Here is an 18014-nt window from a genome sequence, read left to right as displayed (position 1 = left end):
TTTAAAATGCCTGCAAGAGGCACAGCAATTAATTTGCTCCTTTTTTCTGTAATTTTATTTTAAATTTGATACATACTTTCATTTGTTCTGCCACATTTCTCCAAAATTGATCTGGGAAGCAAAATTAACTTGATGACTTCTTAGAGGTATTTGACAATTGTGTTCCAAAGTATTGCAAAAGTTTGCTGAAAAACAGTAGCAAGGATCTGAATAGGATTTTTGTTTCTCTTTAAAGTAATGTGGGAAGATTCTGTTACTTGCCTGCTGTGCCATGAGGTATTTTTGCTCCCAAGGATTTTTTACCTTCAGTCTTGAGGAAAATAGCAATACAGTGAAAATAGTTCTTATCAGGGGAATCTTCAGACATTGTATTTATCATGTTTGTGGTAGTGTACATTTTAAGTGCCTGGATCCAGGAAAGGAAAGAGTAAATGAGCGTTATGTTTTAATGCTGAAGATGCCTAGTTTAGTCTGTGATAAATCTGTAGTAACTCTGATTTATGTATCATATAAAATGTTTCTTCAAATACTGGAGTGATAAATATTTTTACACAGTCTTTTGTACCAAGAAGTAGAAATGACCAATGTGTACACTTTGATCATCTTGCTAATCGGCATCATATTAGAATCACATTCGAGAGCATCTAGGACATGGAAAATGGGAAAAAATTCTTGTTTGCCTTCATGATAGAAAGGAATCAAGTTTTGGAATTATTACAGCAGAGCAAGGCAGAGTATAATTTCTGTCTCCAAGAGCTCACCAGCTGCATGCTATTTACTCAGGTGTTGCAGGATTGGGAAATAATATATAGTCATTGCAATAATTCAAAATACGGAACAGTCTCCATGGACAACCCCCCCACCACCCCCCCCCCCAAGCCAGATTGTAGCCATAAAGATTGTGGGTTTGATAGTAGGATGTATAAAATATAACACACTGCTGTAGGGCTGGGAGTGGGGAAGATAATAAAAGAAACAATTTACAATAGTTACTATAACTGAGAATACTATTTTTTAAATCATAAGAGACTAGAAATATTTTCCATATGGCTTCACTGGCTACAGTTTTAAATAGATACTCAAAAAGTAATGAGGGGCTTTTATTTCTGACTTAAATCATCAGAGACCATCCTCCACTTTATTCCTGAATTACACTAATTCAAACTCTTGACCACAGTATTTTAATTTCAGCAGTTCTATTTATGATTACCTCTGTGGGCCTCTTTACACTGACATGTTCATATTGAGTCTCTGATGGTACATCATATTTGTACATGTTTACTAATTCTCTCCTCTATTATGCTGTCTATCAGTTTGCTAGTCTGGAGGCCATAGATCTCTTCTCAGCTGTTATCATAGAGAGTTTTGGCATATTTACTGACTATGTCTTCCAGCCCTTTGTAAAACCTCTCATTTAAATACTGTGCTAGCAGTAATATGACCAACCCAAAATATGGTAATTTTGAGTTGAGTAAAAGACACTGCTAGTCAGAGGACTTGCAGGTATTTCACATCATAGCCTTACCAATTGCTCTGATCCGACTAACTGATATAAACCAACTCTATCAACTCCAAGGAAAACAAGGAGATGATAAACAGAAAAACATACAGGAAAAAGTAAGTAAAACAAAACTACAACATTTTCTTTCTTTATCCAAGTCAGGAAGAACAGAATAGAGCACATACTTCAATTTTCTGTGATAGTTTGTATGTAGAATGACTGTATTTGCAAAAGGTGGAGAGCTTGTGTGACTCACAGCAAAGAGGTCAGAGCTGAGCAGAACAAGTTAGCTGCTGACGTGAGATCAGACAATTGCAAGTACCCGGAGGCAGGCAGGAAGCACACTGCAATTCTGGAACAGGATTTTGATACAAACAGGCTGCCTAAGGAGCCAAGAAATCCTGCTTTGTGGTATATAAAAATACTAGTCTATTATTCTTATGGTCACAAAATGCTAATAAACCTTAAGATCTGATTATAGAGTACTTTATGCATTTAAAGTGGGATACAAATAACACAGTTAAGTCAAGAATATTTTAAAGAGAAATAAAGACATGAGGGTATCATTTTGCAAGTGAAAATCATCATATAGCATAGAGTGTTTCTCTCTTCTTTATAATTGGGCAGACATGTATAAAATCTCTGTTTCCTTCAGTTTTGGCAAAAAAAATAATTGCACAAAGGAGAATTGTTTACCTGGATTATAAGCATTAAAATAACTCCATTTTAGCATCTTTTTTTAGGGGAAAACCTACTGCCTGTTCTCAAAATACATGGTCAATCTTTGTTTCTTTGCCAATGAAAGAGTTTGTTTTAGGCTTAGAGGAAAGAAAGGATGATTAGTTTCAGCATTATGTGAAGGTGGGAAAGCTTGTAAGAGGTCTTTTGTTCAAAGCTTGGATGACATTTTACTTGGTGATATGTCCTTTGCTTTAACTCATTGAGGTTATATGTCATGTACAGGTACCCTGGGGTAAATCCCTTCTAGCTTACCTCCTCTTAAATCTATGATGTTGTATGGCAGATTAACTTTTCCCATTTATTCTTTAAACTTTTTCACTTGTATGCCCTATAGAGAATGTTAGCCTGGTTTCATCAGTGATGACTCTTATTTGATGTTTGGTTTTTGTGTAGTCCTCTATAATATAAACACTTGTCTGTTAATTGCTGTGACATTATTATGTGTTACTGACCCCTAAATAATTTCAAGTTACAATTAACTATTTTTTTGCAACTTCACTTGTTCAAATACCTTCTTGTGGATGTCAGCATTATATCCAGAGAAGCTATTTTGCACTATTTAGTAAGCAGTGCTTTTATCTGTTCCTTATCCTCAGATAGTTTTAGAAAGGCTCCTCTGCCTGGTGTGGTATATTACTCAGGGAGACTGTGTAGTTAAATTTTCTTCTATTGCTATCATGTGGTTCTAAATGGTTCTGAAATAATTTCATTAAAGTAAGTGTAGTAACCTTACAACAATTCTCAAAAAGAGTTATTAGATCATCTGCTCTGATCTCCTATATATTGGAGGACATTACATCTGAACTTGGGTGCTTCTGTACTTTACTCAGTGTCGGGGTTAGGCTTCTTTCCTTTTGTTCCTTTTTACTTATAGAATTTTTGCCCAAAGTTGCTAGGAAACACTAACAACTGGGTGCTTAAGAAGTACAAAAGAAGTGGCCAAGCTCAGGGGAGGAGGACGTCTGGTTGTATTTCTCTTATCTGGGAGTTTTTCTCCGAGGGCAGAGAGACCGGGAGAATTGGGCAGGTAAAGAACGGGGCTGGGGCGGCTGCTGGCTCTCTCTCTCTCGGAGATGCTGCTTGGGGAAGGGAATTCCCCGCTGCCGACGGAGCCCAGCCCAGAGCTGCTTCTTCTGCCGTGGGGTGAGCCTCTGCTCGTGAGGGCAGCCACTGAACTGAGACCTTATTAACACCTACCTCACTAAAAGAGGGACTTTTCACCATCTGCTCGGCTGCCCGGGATCCTGAGCTCGCCTCTCCCTGCCCTGCTGGGAGCCGGGATGCCGCTGCCTCGCCCCCGCCGCATCTTCGGCGCTGCTCCGAGCTTTCGCTGCACTGTAGCCCCGCACGCCCTGCCTGCCGAGACACCTTGCCGGCCCTGCCTGCTGCTCCCGAGAGTCCTGCAGGGGCCCGGGATCTATGTCCCAGGGGGGTTTGTGCAGCAAAGCCTCTCTCCCATCCCTTCCCGTCCCGTCCGAGCCGCCATTACCGCGTTTGGCCCGAGACCGCGCCACAGCGCCCCCTGCCGGCGCGGGGGAATCCCCGCCCCTGCCCTGTCCGGCCGGGAGCCACCAGCGCCCCTGCCGGCCGTGCCCGGAACTGCACGAGGGGAAATGCCTGCGGCCGGGAAGGGTCACCGGGTCCTGTTCTATTTGGGGCTAATGCCAGAGCTGTTGTTGCTGTTTGTTTGCTTTATTGCGCATACTAGTAAAGATCTGTTATTCCTATTCCCATATCTTTGCCTGAGAGCCCCTTAATATCAAAATCATAATAATTTGGAGGGAAGGGCCTCCTTCCTTAGCAGACACCTGTCTTTCAAACCAAGACACTCAGTAATCTGTATTTTACTGAAGCATATCTGAATTCAGTGAGTGGTAGGAAATCTACTGCTTCTTGGGCAGTTTGTTGCATTGATCAGTTACCCTGATGGTAAAAATGTATGTCTTGTTTTTCTTTTCTATCTGGTTAATTACAGCTTCCAGTTACTGGTTCTTAATTACCTCTTCATTGAAGACTTCAATACTTGGGCCTGGTTTTCTTTTCAAAGATACTTGTATGCTACATAATCAAGTCATCTCCCAGTCATTTTCTCACTACATAGCCAGATTATGCTTTCTTAATATCTAGGCAAAAAAAAATTCCTCCATCACTTCAACTTTCTTCCTTCTTTTTTCAGTTTAATTTTTAAAAAGTGGAGTCCCTAGCAGGTTAAGGGCATTGATGTTCAAGCTCCATAATTAAGACAAATATCTCTTTCTTTTACTCTCTGGCTCTCTCCACCATGGTGAAGTTTTATTCTGAAGAATAGTAGGCATTAACAAAGGAAGGACTTCTGAAATGCATTTTCTTTTTTTCTCCCCCCAAGAGGGTAGAATGGTAGCAGTCTTATATTCTGTTGAATTAAGATGTCTTACAGACGAATAGGTTCTTCCTCTTTCTTCTAGTGACACTGAAACACAAATGCTCAGGAGGTACTTGTTTTAGGAATTGAGAGGTTGTATCTGCTCTGCGCTGCTGCATTTGTTAAGTTTTCCAGTTGTGTCATCTTAGAGCCTGAGTGCATGCAAAAGTAATGCATTCTGAATGTAGCTTTTCCTAAGTATGGTTTTGCAGAACTACCTAATATGTCCAAAGAGAGAAATCAATTCCAGATTTGACCACAAGGATAGAAATGCCTTGCAGTCTGCTGTATGGTTTGACCCTCAATTAAATCAATGAAAAGTTATTGGTAAATAGTGAACATACATTTGAATACACCTGACATGTGTGGTATAAGTGGTTTTAGCAGGTGAATAATCTAGAATTTATTTCCTACCATGTCCATTACAGTTTATTTGAGCATTCTGTATTGCTAAGTGATTAACCTACTTCTTTGATCTAAAATTAGTGTGCACAGCTCCATTTTTAGTGTTTCTAAGTACATTCACTTTTGTACCCCTGCTGCTTGCTTTTATTATACAACAAAGATGATTGTTTCCTTTAGCAAAAAACTTACTGAGTTTTAAATTATTTTCCTGTACATTGACCTGGAGGGAGAATGCCAGCAGTTTATTAGGGTTTAGGAGCACAAGTTCCCCATACCTTTTAATTTATGTATGTACACTTAAGAGTCCCACTGCAGATGACAGACAAGAATTTAATCTTTGTGCTTCATGTTTGTTAGGATGTATTTCATTTTGGTATGTGAGAAAACCCAGGGGAGACACACACAGTCTTGCAAAAAAAATTTGTGTGACACTGTTTTCAGCAACATCGAAATGCAACTACACATACCAGACTTCTTCATTCACACTGCCAAAGGAATAATAGGATTACCCTGCTTTGTTTTGCTTTTTCACCCTGGCATTAAATGAACTGAAACTTGATGTGTGAGTTTCTGGAAAATAAGGTCAGTTGAAAAAGAGTTTATTGTCCTTTCATTCTTGTTCTTTTTAGGTGTTCACAAACAAGTTCAAGTTTATCCAGAGAGCCATGGCAGAAGGTGGATTTGATCCCTGTGAATGCATTTGCTCTCATGAACATGCAATGAGAAGACTGATTAATCTGGTAAGGATAACATGAGGATATTTGGAGGGGTGTTTATTCAGACATTACCTCAGCTCTTGCAGATTTACAGTTAGTGGTGCTTTTGACTCTGTTTATTCAGTAGCATGTACAGTTAGAATGTGTGTATCCAACTTTCTGATGAGCTTTTGAATAGTCATTACAAATTACAGCTTTCTCTTTATTTCCCAGAGCTGCATTTTGACAGCATTGACACTGTTTCTGTGGAAGTATTTTTTTATATACCTTTTTTCCAGTCTGCATAAAACCAAAGAAACTACCCAGCAAAGTCTTTGTGGTCAAGGTAATTCCACACATATGAAGTTGCACATACTCATATGGCAAAATGATGTCTAAATTTTTAAAATTACTCTCTAAAAAGTTCTGAAGTTGAGAATCCAGTGATTCTGAGTTTTGAATTCTGTTTCTTGTGATGTCACTGATAGGTTGAGCAACTTCAAGCAAGTTAGGTACATTGCCCTAACTATGACCTGTTAAATAGCTATGTTTCTTTCTGTATTGAACTTAGTTCAATGTTTATTGAAAAAATAAGCTACAAAGTGCTTATTTTTTTTTTCTAAGTATATATTTTTAAAAATAACATTAACAATTATGAACTGTGAGCAATTAGGGAAACTTGATTAGAACTCTAATAACTCTAATTTGGTTAAATCTTTTTAAGATTACACTATACATCAACTTCATTTGATGTTCTTCCCCTTGTTGATTTTCATATAGTTGTTTTTATCCCATTTTCTTTCTTAGGGCCTAAATTAATATCATTTTAAGTGACTGAGTACGTCAACTGTTCAAGGCAGTTATGTGTTATTGTTATGAAGAATCTCTCTAGGATCAGGCCCTTCTTCAGGAGTTTTTTTAACAGTGTTTTAGAAAGGTGCTACTGACACAAAGGCACAGAAAATTGAGGCTTCTGTGGAGAATAGTTGTACTTTCTGTGGAGCCTTTACATCAGGCTTAGGCATCCTAGCTCATGCTGTCCAGTTAGAGGCACAATTTCAAAATCTTCTGAGCTCTCCCTGCTGCCCTTATATGAATGTTTGTACGTATGTTTTTTTCCCAAGAAGGATTTCCTTTTTGTCCTCAACATGATGTTTGTACCATATCCCACAGCTGTGTTGATTCTGAACCCTGAGACTTCTGAACACATGCTAAAGTGGTGAGAAAGGAACCCCCAGTACCAAGTTCAGAAGCTGGCAGAAAGGAGGGTGCATGTTGGCTTTTCCTCAGGCTTGTCAGGTGCAAATCTGAACCAGCACTGTTCAGAATCTTGACCCCCATTCAGCATTTTTTTATCTTTCCATTTTTTGCTAGAAGATACTGACAGGCAATGGCACTGGTCAGCCAGTTCCCTCTGTTGTGGCTGGAGGAGTCTAGTTATGAACAATGTGAGTTGTGTCCAAAGTTAGAAGAAATGCCACAAATGCCTGTGAGATTTTGTTCCTGGGCTGCTCCATGCAGTGTGAGGTTAGTAAAAATAGATCATTTGGAGGAACACTAGTTCCTGTGTTAGGAATGTGAACAGAGCACAGAAGAGGTGCATGCTTCTGGGCAGTCACCCAAGAGCAGTCTAACAATGTTCTGTGTAGCTGCAGGAATGGAGCTTATTGCTCAGTATCCACCTTCCAAAAAGATCGTACCAATTAGCACTTGAAACTGTGAGGAGTTCCAGGGAAATTCCAGATTTCATCTCTCCTAAAAAGCAATGCAGATGCTCCTAAATATTTATAAGGCCAAATCATTAGCTAGGATAATTTAGCAGAATCTAGAAAAGAAAAGTCTCAGAAGTCTCAGTCAGCAGCCAGACTATCCTCAAGTAACCTGTTGGATGATCTCAGCAGGAGACTTGCTAAGCCATTTTTGCATCTGTAGTTTTTATGCTTCAGTAAGAGTTTGCCTTCTAAGCTGCTGTTTTGTCACTCAGCCTTACACAACATAAACAGAAGTTTTACTATTTGTGCTAAAAAGAACATAAGGACGTTGGTTCTCAAAATTGCTGAACTGCACAAGTCTCAATGGAGACTGGGTGCACACTTCCTCTAAAAGTTGGATCCTCAAAACCCTAACTTCAAAATCATTGTGATAAATAAAGCTAAGTGATCTGTTCAGACTCTGTGTGAGAAAGATATGCAAATATTCTGTGTACCCAGAATGGTTCCCCATATGTATTTATTTGTTGATTCTTTTTTACCTAGATAGGTATAAAACACACCAGAATACATTTGAATAGTGTTATAGCTGGCAGTATTCAACAGGATTTTGGAGCAAATTGTATAACAAAGTGTTTGCAATTGTCTCCAGCTGAGCATTGTAAATGCAGGAGTTCAGAGATGAGATTTAACAGAATGAAATTTAACAGAATTATAATGTAATATAGGAAATGCCCAAGTATGAAAATGTTACTTTTAGGATCTTTCAATCCAGTAATGACATTGTGCAAAACCCCTATGATTGACTGTAGACTTCTTAAATTTGCATTGGAATTAAAGAAACTAATTTTTACAGACTAATTTGTTTATACCTATCTAAACCAACACTGATAAGAATTCCAACACTGATAAGAACTAGGGATTCTGATAATGAAGAAGTTATTATATATTCAGTCATGACTATTATGTGTAGAGCTGGATTTCTGTTAGAATTAACTGTTCAGGAGATCTGAATGAAACTGATATTCCAAAATCAGAAAGAGGTCAAAAAGTCTGCCTCTAGAACCTGAAGTTCTTGTTTTAATTTCCAATATGATAATTTTAACTTGTAGTTTAATTGGTATATTTACTTCAAAACTCATAGAAAATATATTTGCCATTCAGAGTTTAATTTGTGGTTGAATACATTACTTTGGGGGTTTTATATAGCATATAGTTTAAATCTCTATTTGAAATGCAGACTTCAGTTCATCTTATAGTACAATTAATGCTTATACAATGAAAAAAACAAAAGCTAGCATAATTTAAACTCTTTTTCCTCTCTGTTGTTAGCAACACCACAGAAATTACAAGCAGGAAAGCTGTTAAAAAGTCCACCTCTTCCTTAATTATGTGGCTTGGTTATTTATCTGTCTTTCGTTTTCCTTGACTAAAGTAGGGCTTTGTGTTTTGCTGGGTTTTTTTCTTCTTAATCCATAATACAATGAACATTTTATAGTCAGTCAACTGTGTATCTCTAATATGTGTAATATTTTAAAAGATATTTTGCTGCTTATTAGGTTAACTTGGAGATGTTATTCATACAGAGACTTCTTGCAACCTATATTTGCTTAAGTGGCTTTGAATTATTTTATGCTGAAGTGTTCTATCATTTTCCTGAAGTGGATTTTTCAGGATTCTCCTTGGAGTCAAAATATGAACATTTCACATGTATACATTTCTGTATTATGATCTACAAATATTCGTAGGAAACATCAGAAATCTAAAATTTTTGGCTGTGGCTTCATAAATATATTTTCTAGTATGTAATACCCATGGCACCATTTGTTATGACTTGATGGTATTGTGAAATAACAATATGGCTATTGTACATTGGGTTCACTATTTACTCTATGGATATAGCAGTAAATTGGGAACTTTTGTAAGAGGAAGTAAGCATAGAAGAAAAATGTCACAAGACTTTCCATGCTCTGCAGATGCACAAGACTTGTCAAAAGACAATGACAGGTTTGTTAGCTTGTATGACTTTATCTCCTGTTTAGTCTCCTCCATCTGCAAAACTTATTTTGACAAGAAGAGCTAAAGTTCAAGAACGAGGAACAACAAATGACAGCAAGTGGTTTTCTTAGGGGGGAATCTGTCAGACAAGGGGATAGTTGTTGAAAGAATCATGAAGGAGGACTTTCTGTGTACCCAGTGGAAATGGTTCCTGTCTTAGTTTTGGCAAAAGACAGCAAAACCCTAGATAAGAATGATGTATTTAAACCTTTTTATTTTATCTTTTTTCACTTATTTTGTAATAAGTACAAAAAATCTGATTCCCTTATATTACTCCTCTGGGTATCAATGCTCTCTGAGTGGGCATGGCTGATTTTGGCCCAAGGGTCAGTTCAAGTTTGAAAACTAGACTGAAAACAGTTTATATGAAGGTAAGAAATAATCATATATAGAGCACCTTCCATGAAGACTGAAACCTGCTTATGACTGTTTAGAGTGGCCAGAAATGTCCAAACAAACCAGTAACACACATGACTTCATGTCAAGTAAACATCCTTTTTCTCTCGCCTTCTGGTATAGTATTATTTGCTTTACAAAAACTGACTTCAGAATTCTCTCATACTAGGTTTTACAAAAATATGCAGTATGCTTTTTGACCCAAAACATTTTTAATTCTATAATGTAAAAGGACCCATTTTGATAAACTGCAAGCAGTTCTACTTACAAACTGCTGTGGGAATTACAACCTTGTGTTTTGTCCTTCAGCAGCTAATTGCAGAGTAATGGTCCATGCTTAGTTATGTTGCTATATCAAAACTTCAGGGGATACAGAACAAATCATTCTTTATTTTAATCTCTCTTGTATTTTGATTTGTCACTAGATTTTTGTAGGAAGAGTTGCAAATTCTCAAACTATTTCAGCATAAATGTTTCAAACACTCTTTTGTCAATCAAGTTTCTGCATAATTCTCTTGACCAGGTCATTTTAGAGTTTTACTGTTTCAAACTGGCACAGTCTGAAATAGTATCCAGCATAGCCACACAAGTCTTGGCTGAAGGAGACTTCGTGTAAACAGCACAAAATAAACACGGATGACTAAAATAGATATGTGCTGAAAATGGTTGAAAAGCTCTCAAGATGTTAGCACAGCTAAGCTCAACTTAAATAGTCAGCACAAGTGGCTTTCCCTATTGATGCGGGCTTTTACTGAAAGCACACCAGAGCTATATTAAATACACTTTTTATAATTTAAAATGTCCTTTAAATATGAAGGTTGCCCTGTAGACTTCTTACAGATATTCCATAGTGTTTGCCTTCTATTTTTTTTTATATAGCAGGTGCTACTTCTGGTCTGTAGTTTTTAGCCAAACATCCCAAGAGCAGGAAAGTGCATTTTGCTCTTGACTTGGCCCTTTTGTCCTCTGCATTCAAGCTGATTCAAAGAAGGCCTTTCCCAACAGCTGAACTTGAGGTTGTTCATTTGGATAGGGGAGCTGTCATTCTTCAGAGGTGCAGGGGAAAAGACTTGATGCACCTGCTTAGACACCAGCCCAAAAGAATAAGACACAGGGTTGGAGTGGCAGAGGGTAAGACTGTTCCTGAGTGCTCTTGCTCCACTGACTTCCATTTTCTGCCTTTCACTGAGCGCTTAAGGTACTGGTGTTGCACAGGCTAAGGCCACAAAACTGTATTACAGAATTAATGTACTGCCAGTGCATGTCATAATCTAGAATCTAATTCCACATCAAACAGTGCAAATGGAGACTATTTTCTAAACATGTTAAAAAAGAAAAAAACTATGGAAAGTGGTGTCCACTTGAGTCTATAAGGGGTTAAGAATCAGAACTTTTCGAACATGCCTGTCATTCTTTACATTTCCCATTCCTGAGCTTTGTAGTATGCTTGAAACTGCTCCTTAACCAATATATATTTAAAAAAAAAAAAGAAAAATCTCAGTCACATCTCATGATCATCTCAAGGCATGCATAGTGTATTGCAAGCAGTGCAAAAAATCATGCATTGAAAATTCTTTCAGCTTGATATTCCAGAAATAATTAATAGTTATAACCTGTAGTATAAATGGCTGAACTCTGATGATCAGATATGTGTTACGGCCATCTCTTTTGAGGAAAAAGGAGAAAATTGTGCTTTTTCTTTCAGGCCTCATGTAATCGACACTTAGAGCAAACTGTAGTTACCTTTTGGAACTGCAAGTTCTAAGCCTTTTTCCTCAAGGCTGTCTACGTGAGAGTACACTTTTCTTTTGCTAAAATGAATAATTTTGCAGAAGATACTCAACTGTTTGGTCAAAAAGCCTATACATATTTTGTTTTTACATTTTAGGTATGGTTGCAAATGTCCTGTGGGGAAATATGTATGTTATTTGTGCACATTTTCAGATGCCTCTGTTTAATATTCTGCCTCATGTGTTTGTTGTCTAGTATTTCACATAGTCAGAGATGCTATGAGCTCCTTGTCATGATCTTGATCATCACCATTTCATCATCTTTTCACTGCTAATTTATTCTGCTTTGCATTCAGTAAAAGGAGAATGTAATTGATATCATAGGTCAGCAAAATTATAAAATAATTATAAGTAATTCAGGCAATTGTAGGAAAGTGAGTGAAATGTGAAAAAGGAGGATCTATATGACACCAAGGTAAACAGCAATCCCAGAACAAATGAAAAAATTAAGAGAAGACTGTGTTCATGTCCAGATCAGGGCTCCACATTGCAGTGGTCCCTGGGACTTCTGATGCATCTTCCTCCATAAAATGTTGTGTCTTTCAAGATGAAAGTTAATGTTCTCCTTCTGTCATAACTGGCTGATGATTCTGGGTCTTAAAAGTTAATTTGTAATCTAGGAATATTATTTTGAAATGTAGTAACCATCCTTCTCTCTCACTTGCAATTGGAGAGAAAGCTACTTGCCACCTCACAGGACCAGGTTCTATATTTTTATTGAAGACTGTTATTCTGTCCTTGTATGAACAATAATTTATTCCAATTCTGCATATACACATATAAGATGAAGGAGTGTGGAAGGCAGAGTTCACAAAGTTTTTCCTTGTTTGTTTGTCTAAGAGAAGCTAGCGTAGTTTGAGACAATAAAATTCCATCAGTATGCCGTTCTTTTCCTCCTGCTTCTCTTTGCCAGCTTGTAGTGAATTGTGCATGTGTCATTTTTTGCATCTTTAAATGTGAACTCTTACAGATAATGCTGCAATTCAATTGCAGCCTGGCCTGTATGCAGGACTGGCATATCCTACCATAGCAATTTATTTATCATGTTGTTTACTAGATCATTTATATAGTTAGGAAAGAATAGATGTGGCTGCCAACAAGCTTAAACAATGATTTCATTACATAGAAGCATGAGAATGCAATCAGGAGTATGCCATTGTATTGTCATCTTCTGGCATTGTTGGAGAGCAAAAGCAGAGCTTCTAGCTGATCTAAATAGCAAAAAAGTATTTTCACAAGGGATGATACTTTGCCCTCAAAGTATTTTATCAGATAAAATTTTCTATCAACAGTCTTTATGATTCCATTTTAAATTTACTTGTATTCATGGAATAAGTGACCGTATCAATTAAGTTATTTGTCCTTGCTTTCTTAATTAACTGTTGTTTTCATTCCCACCATTATCCATTTTTGCTCTTTTATCTTTGTACTTGTTTCATCTATTTCTTTCACACATCTCTCTGGGCTTTTATCCATCACAATTTCTTGTATGGAGGTCTTTTCCTGACCTGTCTCATGAACTTATTAATTTTTCATTTTTGTCTTTTCTGAGGACTTATTTCTGCTTTGAACAGACTCAAAAGTTATTCTAAAATGTAGTTATTTTATTTATCCCTATATATTCACCTCATCTGCCATTCTCACTAGACTGCACTGATAGTTACACTTTGTTCCTGCCATTGGTCCTGTTCTTGTTTAGTTACCTCTTTAGTACACCATTTCTGGAGTTGGAAGGTGCTTTTGGACAGGGATTATGCTGCTCTTTCTCCTGAAAAATTACAAACTGGTGAGCTGTCTGATCATTGGGATCTTCCTGATATCTGTATGCTCTGTCCTTTTTTTTTTAACTCTTAAGTAATACATTTAACTGTCAAGACAAAAAGTGTTCACACTGGATCGATATCACCGTCAGCTTTTTGCAATCCAGAACCGGTCCAGCTGGGCAGCATGGTGATAATAACAGGATGGGTTTGATGGATTTTCATGTTCGCAGAGAGACCTCGTGGTCCAAGGGCTGCAATCCAAAGACCCTGGGGGTGGTGGGCTTCACAATACATAGGGTTACCTGAGGGGCAGGTATCCAGTCGTGACCAGAGGACAGGGGTTTTTGACCTTATGAGTCTAAGATAGGATAACTCCATCAGCATCTCCCCAGCACCCTGACTCCCAAGGCTTCAGGTTTATTCCCTTGATGTTAGGAACTCCATCCAGGGAGTTCCATCTTTCCCATCTAATTAGGTTCCCCCAGATAGAAACCCTGAATCTTTTTTCAGGCAGTATGCTATTAACTTTAATTTTGAAAAAGAAATTGTACTAGCAGAGGTTGCAGGATCAGTCCCAGAGATTGTAAGACTATTGAACTCTGGCATAGCAAACTCTGAAAACTCACCTGAAGAGTTTCACTAAACTCCTCTGAAGAGGAAGCAGAGGACTGAAGCAAGAATGACTTACTGACAGGTAACATGAGGTAGACAAAGTGTGCATTTCCTTCTCCACAGCAGGTATCTGTGATGAGCAGTGCAAACTAACTTCACTTCTTTCAAGGAAGACTGAAATTGTCCTGGTGGCTGAGGTCCCTGTGTTAGAAAAACAAGTTCTCTGCTTAGCTAGATGAAGCTGTTTTCACTGGGCTTACTATTTCACTTGGACTTCAGTGATTTTGTGGAGCAGCAGTAAAAGTTCACACCCTGTTTTCACCACACAAAGAACACAGGAAAAAAATGTACACCTGAAAAAAAACCCAAAAAACAAACAGACTTTAATTATTGTGGTGACTTCACAAAAGAGTTTTCAGAAGCCAATAGCAGTGTCCCTTTACTGTGGCTGTTCACGTTTTGTTCACGACTGGGAATTGTAAAAAATGGGGGCTCTCATTGATAAAAGCTGTGCAGACTCCTACCATAACATGGCCTCTGTTTAAAGAGGAGCAGCAGGACACAGGTTTCAGGTGTGCCTGATGGGTGGATGCTGTTGATCCACAAGGTGGCATGTTAAAACTGTCCTTGTCTCAAAGGAGCAGGATCTAAACACTGCAGTGTTAGTGTGAACTGGAGCTAAAAGCTGTATATTTTGGAAAAGGAAAAGAAAGGAAGAACAATTTCAAACTGGAACTAGGAGCTATTTGAAATGTGCCCTTTTTATTTTTGCAATGCAAAATTTGAGTGTCATGGGGATAGAGTGAGGAAGAGCCCTTTAACCACTGGAAGTAACTTGGTTTCTTCTTTTTCTTGGTATTGTGTTGAGTTTACATTCACAATATGTCAGTTAGTGGGTACTAATTTTCTGTGATTCAGACGTTACTGCCTCTTCCAGGAACTTATCAGGGGTTTCATAGAAACCAAATTCTCCTATTGACCAGAGTTCTTGTGGTTTGGGGATTATTAATTTAAATTACTTTAACTTGGGCTATTCAAGATTTTAAATGTACTTGGAAGAAATGGAAGTTCACAGTTGTATTTTAAATAATAGACATTTGTAATGAGTATTTTTACTTTCATTTTCTTTTTATTTTTATTTAGTTTGTACTGTACTAAAACTGCAAATTTTTAACTCTCTTCTAGCTTTCATGATATTTACAATTTGTGTTTATTTCATTTTGAACAAAAAAAATAAAGTAGTTCATTGTTTGATTCGCACAATTTATTTATTTTATTTATTTATTATAAATTTGAATGACAAACTGCACAGAGAATGTTAAAATTCAGATATAATCTTTTTTATTTAAATGGAAAAAAGTATAAATACTTATTTTTGTAACATTTTTTACTCTCTTCTTTTGTTGAATATGGCCTGATGTTTCACTTGCCTTAAATTTGTGTTCTTCTTAAGGGTCTATTTTCGAATATATGGAAAAAGATGAAAAGGCTGTTGCTTACTTTAGTACATGTTAGTTCAGACAGTCAGCTATTAATCTTTCACTAAATTCACACTTTCACCCGCACAAGTGTGGCAAGGATCTCTGAAGTATTAATAAAATCAAAGTCATTGTTAATAACATTGTCTTTACGTATCTAGGAGTTAACATATTTGAAGAATTACTTCTCTGTTCAAATTTTTCTCATCAGCTCTATATTGTTCCCAGTCTGAAAAACATTGAGTGTATTTGAAGTCTTTTTGAGGGTTTTGTTGAGAACAGGAGAAGTCTGATTCAACTTTTTACGATTATTCCACAAACTGTCATCCAGACTTCCCCTCAACATTGGATTAGAAAAATCTTAATACAAAGGACTATTTATTTCCAGTCCCTGATAACTGCTCTTTTTTCAATTGCCTTACTATTGAAATGTTGCACGTTTAGTTTTTCCCAACAGTTGCTGTGTTCCTTAAAGGGTGTCATTGTCAAAAGAGAGCTAATTGATTTTTATTTCAGCGAAAGGCATTACCTTTCCCAGCCATTCAGTTTACGTAAGTGTTTCCTACATGTGCCAGAATCATTTCTTGTCTTTTGACTAAAGGAGTGACAACAAAGAATCAGATTCATATTGGGTTACACAGTAAGGGACCTTACTTGTTGACATGAGTGAATTAAGAAAAAACTCTTTTTACTGCTACTTGTTTTTCATGATCTGCTGTTTTTCATCCCACAATGACAATATGCAGCCTCTCTGTAAGCATAAGCAGCTGAGCTGTTAAAAACAGATCTGTTACCTGGCTCAGAGAACCATCCTAGAGCTTTAAAAAAGTTGTATTTGGACAGAGTGTGACACTTAGAATGGGAGATAACTGCTACTGTGGCTAGAACACCAGCAGGCAGTGTTCTGTATCCAGGCAAACTAGATAAGCTGTATGAGGACTTGCCATCATGGGGACAGAGTGGGATAACGAGATGCTTGTACAATGTTTCTGATCATATATCTGTTGCCCATTTTAATTCTGGTCATCCTTCTGTGTTCAGTATCTCTAAATGGTGTTCTGAGTAGGGATTATAAATTAAGCCCCTCTCAGAATTAAACTCTTACACAAACAGAAGATAATTATGTTGCTGAGTTCTTAAAAATATGGGTATAGGAATATCCAGTTTTCCCAGTTCAGAAATCTTTCAAATATTTCAGCTAGCTACTATTGCTAAGATAAAACGTTCCCTTTGTAAATTACTTCCAAAGTTTAAAAATAAAATGAGCTTTTATATAAGAAGGGCTGGAAATATGCATAGTTTGATAGTTTTTTTTTTCCTTTAGTAAGAAAGTATTCTGCCTGAATTTCCCTTGACACTGTTTTTAACTATAGAAATAGATGAAAGGTTAAATCCAGCCTTCCAAATTCCTTCCTAAGAGACTTCTTTGTAGTCTCAGTAAATTTGCTGGTAGATCTTAATATATTAATGAAAGAATTAATGTGATCAATCTCCAATTACACATTTTCCTTTTCCAAATGTGCCAGTCATTGACAATCTTTATGATAAAAGAAGGAGCTTATACTTTCCCAGATGTCTTCCTTCTCCAGTTCTTCATCTGTTTCCTTGATGTCTTTTGCATAACATGACTACATACATTAAATCAGTAATGCCAATACAGGGGGAATGGGTTGTGTGGAAATGATTAATGTATTTCGTACATAAAGAGCACCATCTTTTTTTCTCTGTAATATTTGTATATTTACACTGGTAATAAACAGATTAGCCTGTTGTGACAAAAAGTATTGGGGTTTGTGACACAAACTGTATCATGAAACCTGTGAAAAAGGAAATGTAATTTCTAATCAAAAATCAGTGTAACAATTCTGTACTTCTAAAAACTTTTGCTAATAATCCATGCAGTTTACCTAGGCAGATGATAGAATCTGTTTCCATAGTGCTGAACATTAAATCCCATCCATTTAACATCTCTGATCCTAATAAAGAATGTGGTATCTGTCTTCCTTTTCTATCTCTGTCATCTGTAAAATAGCTGTACTGATTTGCAGGTTAGCCAGTACTGACTTTTCTTGCAGTTGGCAAGCTTACCTCGTCTCTAAATCAAATAGTCATTACAGTCATGAAAAATGTTTTAAGTTCTACCCATGAGTAAAAAGGAAAAACAGTAAAATACTTATTAAAACCTGCTTTAAAAAAAAAGGTCTTGGTGTGGGAAAATAGTAAGTACTAAGTTTAAATGTGAAATATTAATTCAACTTCTCTGTGCATAACCATTATTACAGTCTGATCATTTGTTGTGATGTAATCAAAGAGTATTTTAATGTTACTTGTTCTAGCTAATAGTAAGAACACCTGTCCATTATAAATACCAAAATATCTGTAGAGAGTATATCTGTATATAATAGCTCCTATATCACTACAGATTTTTTTTACTTGAATTTTGAAAGGTATTCAGTGGCTGAATT

General features: G+C 37.0%; 1 protein-coding gene across 5 annotated transcripts in view; it reads left to right on the top strand.

Moving 5' to 3' along the window:
• The window catches only part of SMIM14 (small integral membrane protein 14), a 57519-nt gene that overhangs the window by 26875 nt on the left and 12630 nt on the right, over positions 1-18014 (top strand). For all 5 annotated transcript variants that reach the window (XM_014261020.2, XM_014260990.2, XM_014261005.2 and 2 more), the window contains one exon: positions 5678-5788. In XM_014261020.2, coding sequence (XP_014116495.1) covers positions 5714-5788 — 75 coding nt within the window. In that variant the 5' untranslated portion in view covers positions 5678-5713. The remainder of the gene's footprint in view (positions 1-5677; positions 5789-18014) is intronic.

Source organism: Pseudopodoces humilis, chromosome 6, assembly GCF_049639895.1.
Source record: "Pseudopodoces humilis isolate 2021_Gansu_Grassland_sample_001 chromosome 6, ASM4963989v1, whole genome shotgun sequence".
In the NCBI taxonomy this organism is placed as follows: Eukaryota; Metazoa; Chordata; class Aves; order Passeriformes; family Paridae; genus Pseudopodoces; species Pseudopodoces humilis.
This window is presented reverse-complemented; position numbering and strand designations above follow the sequence as displayed.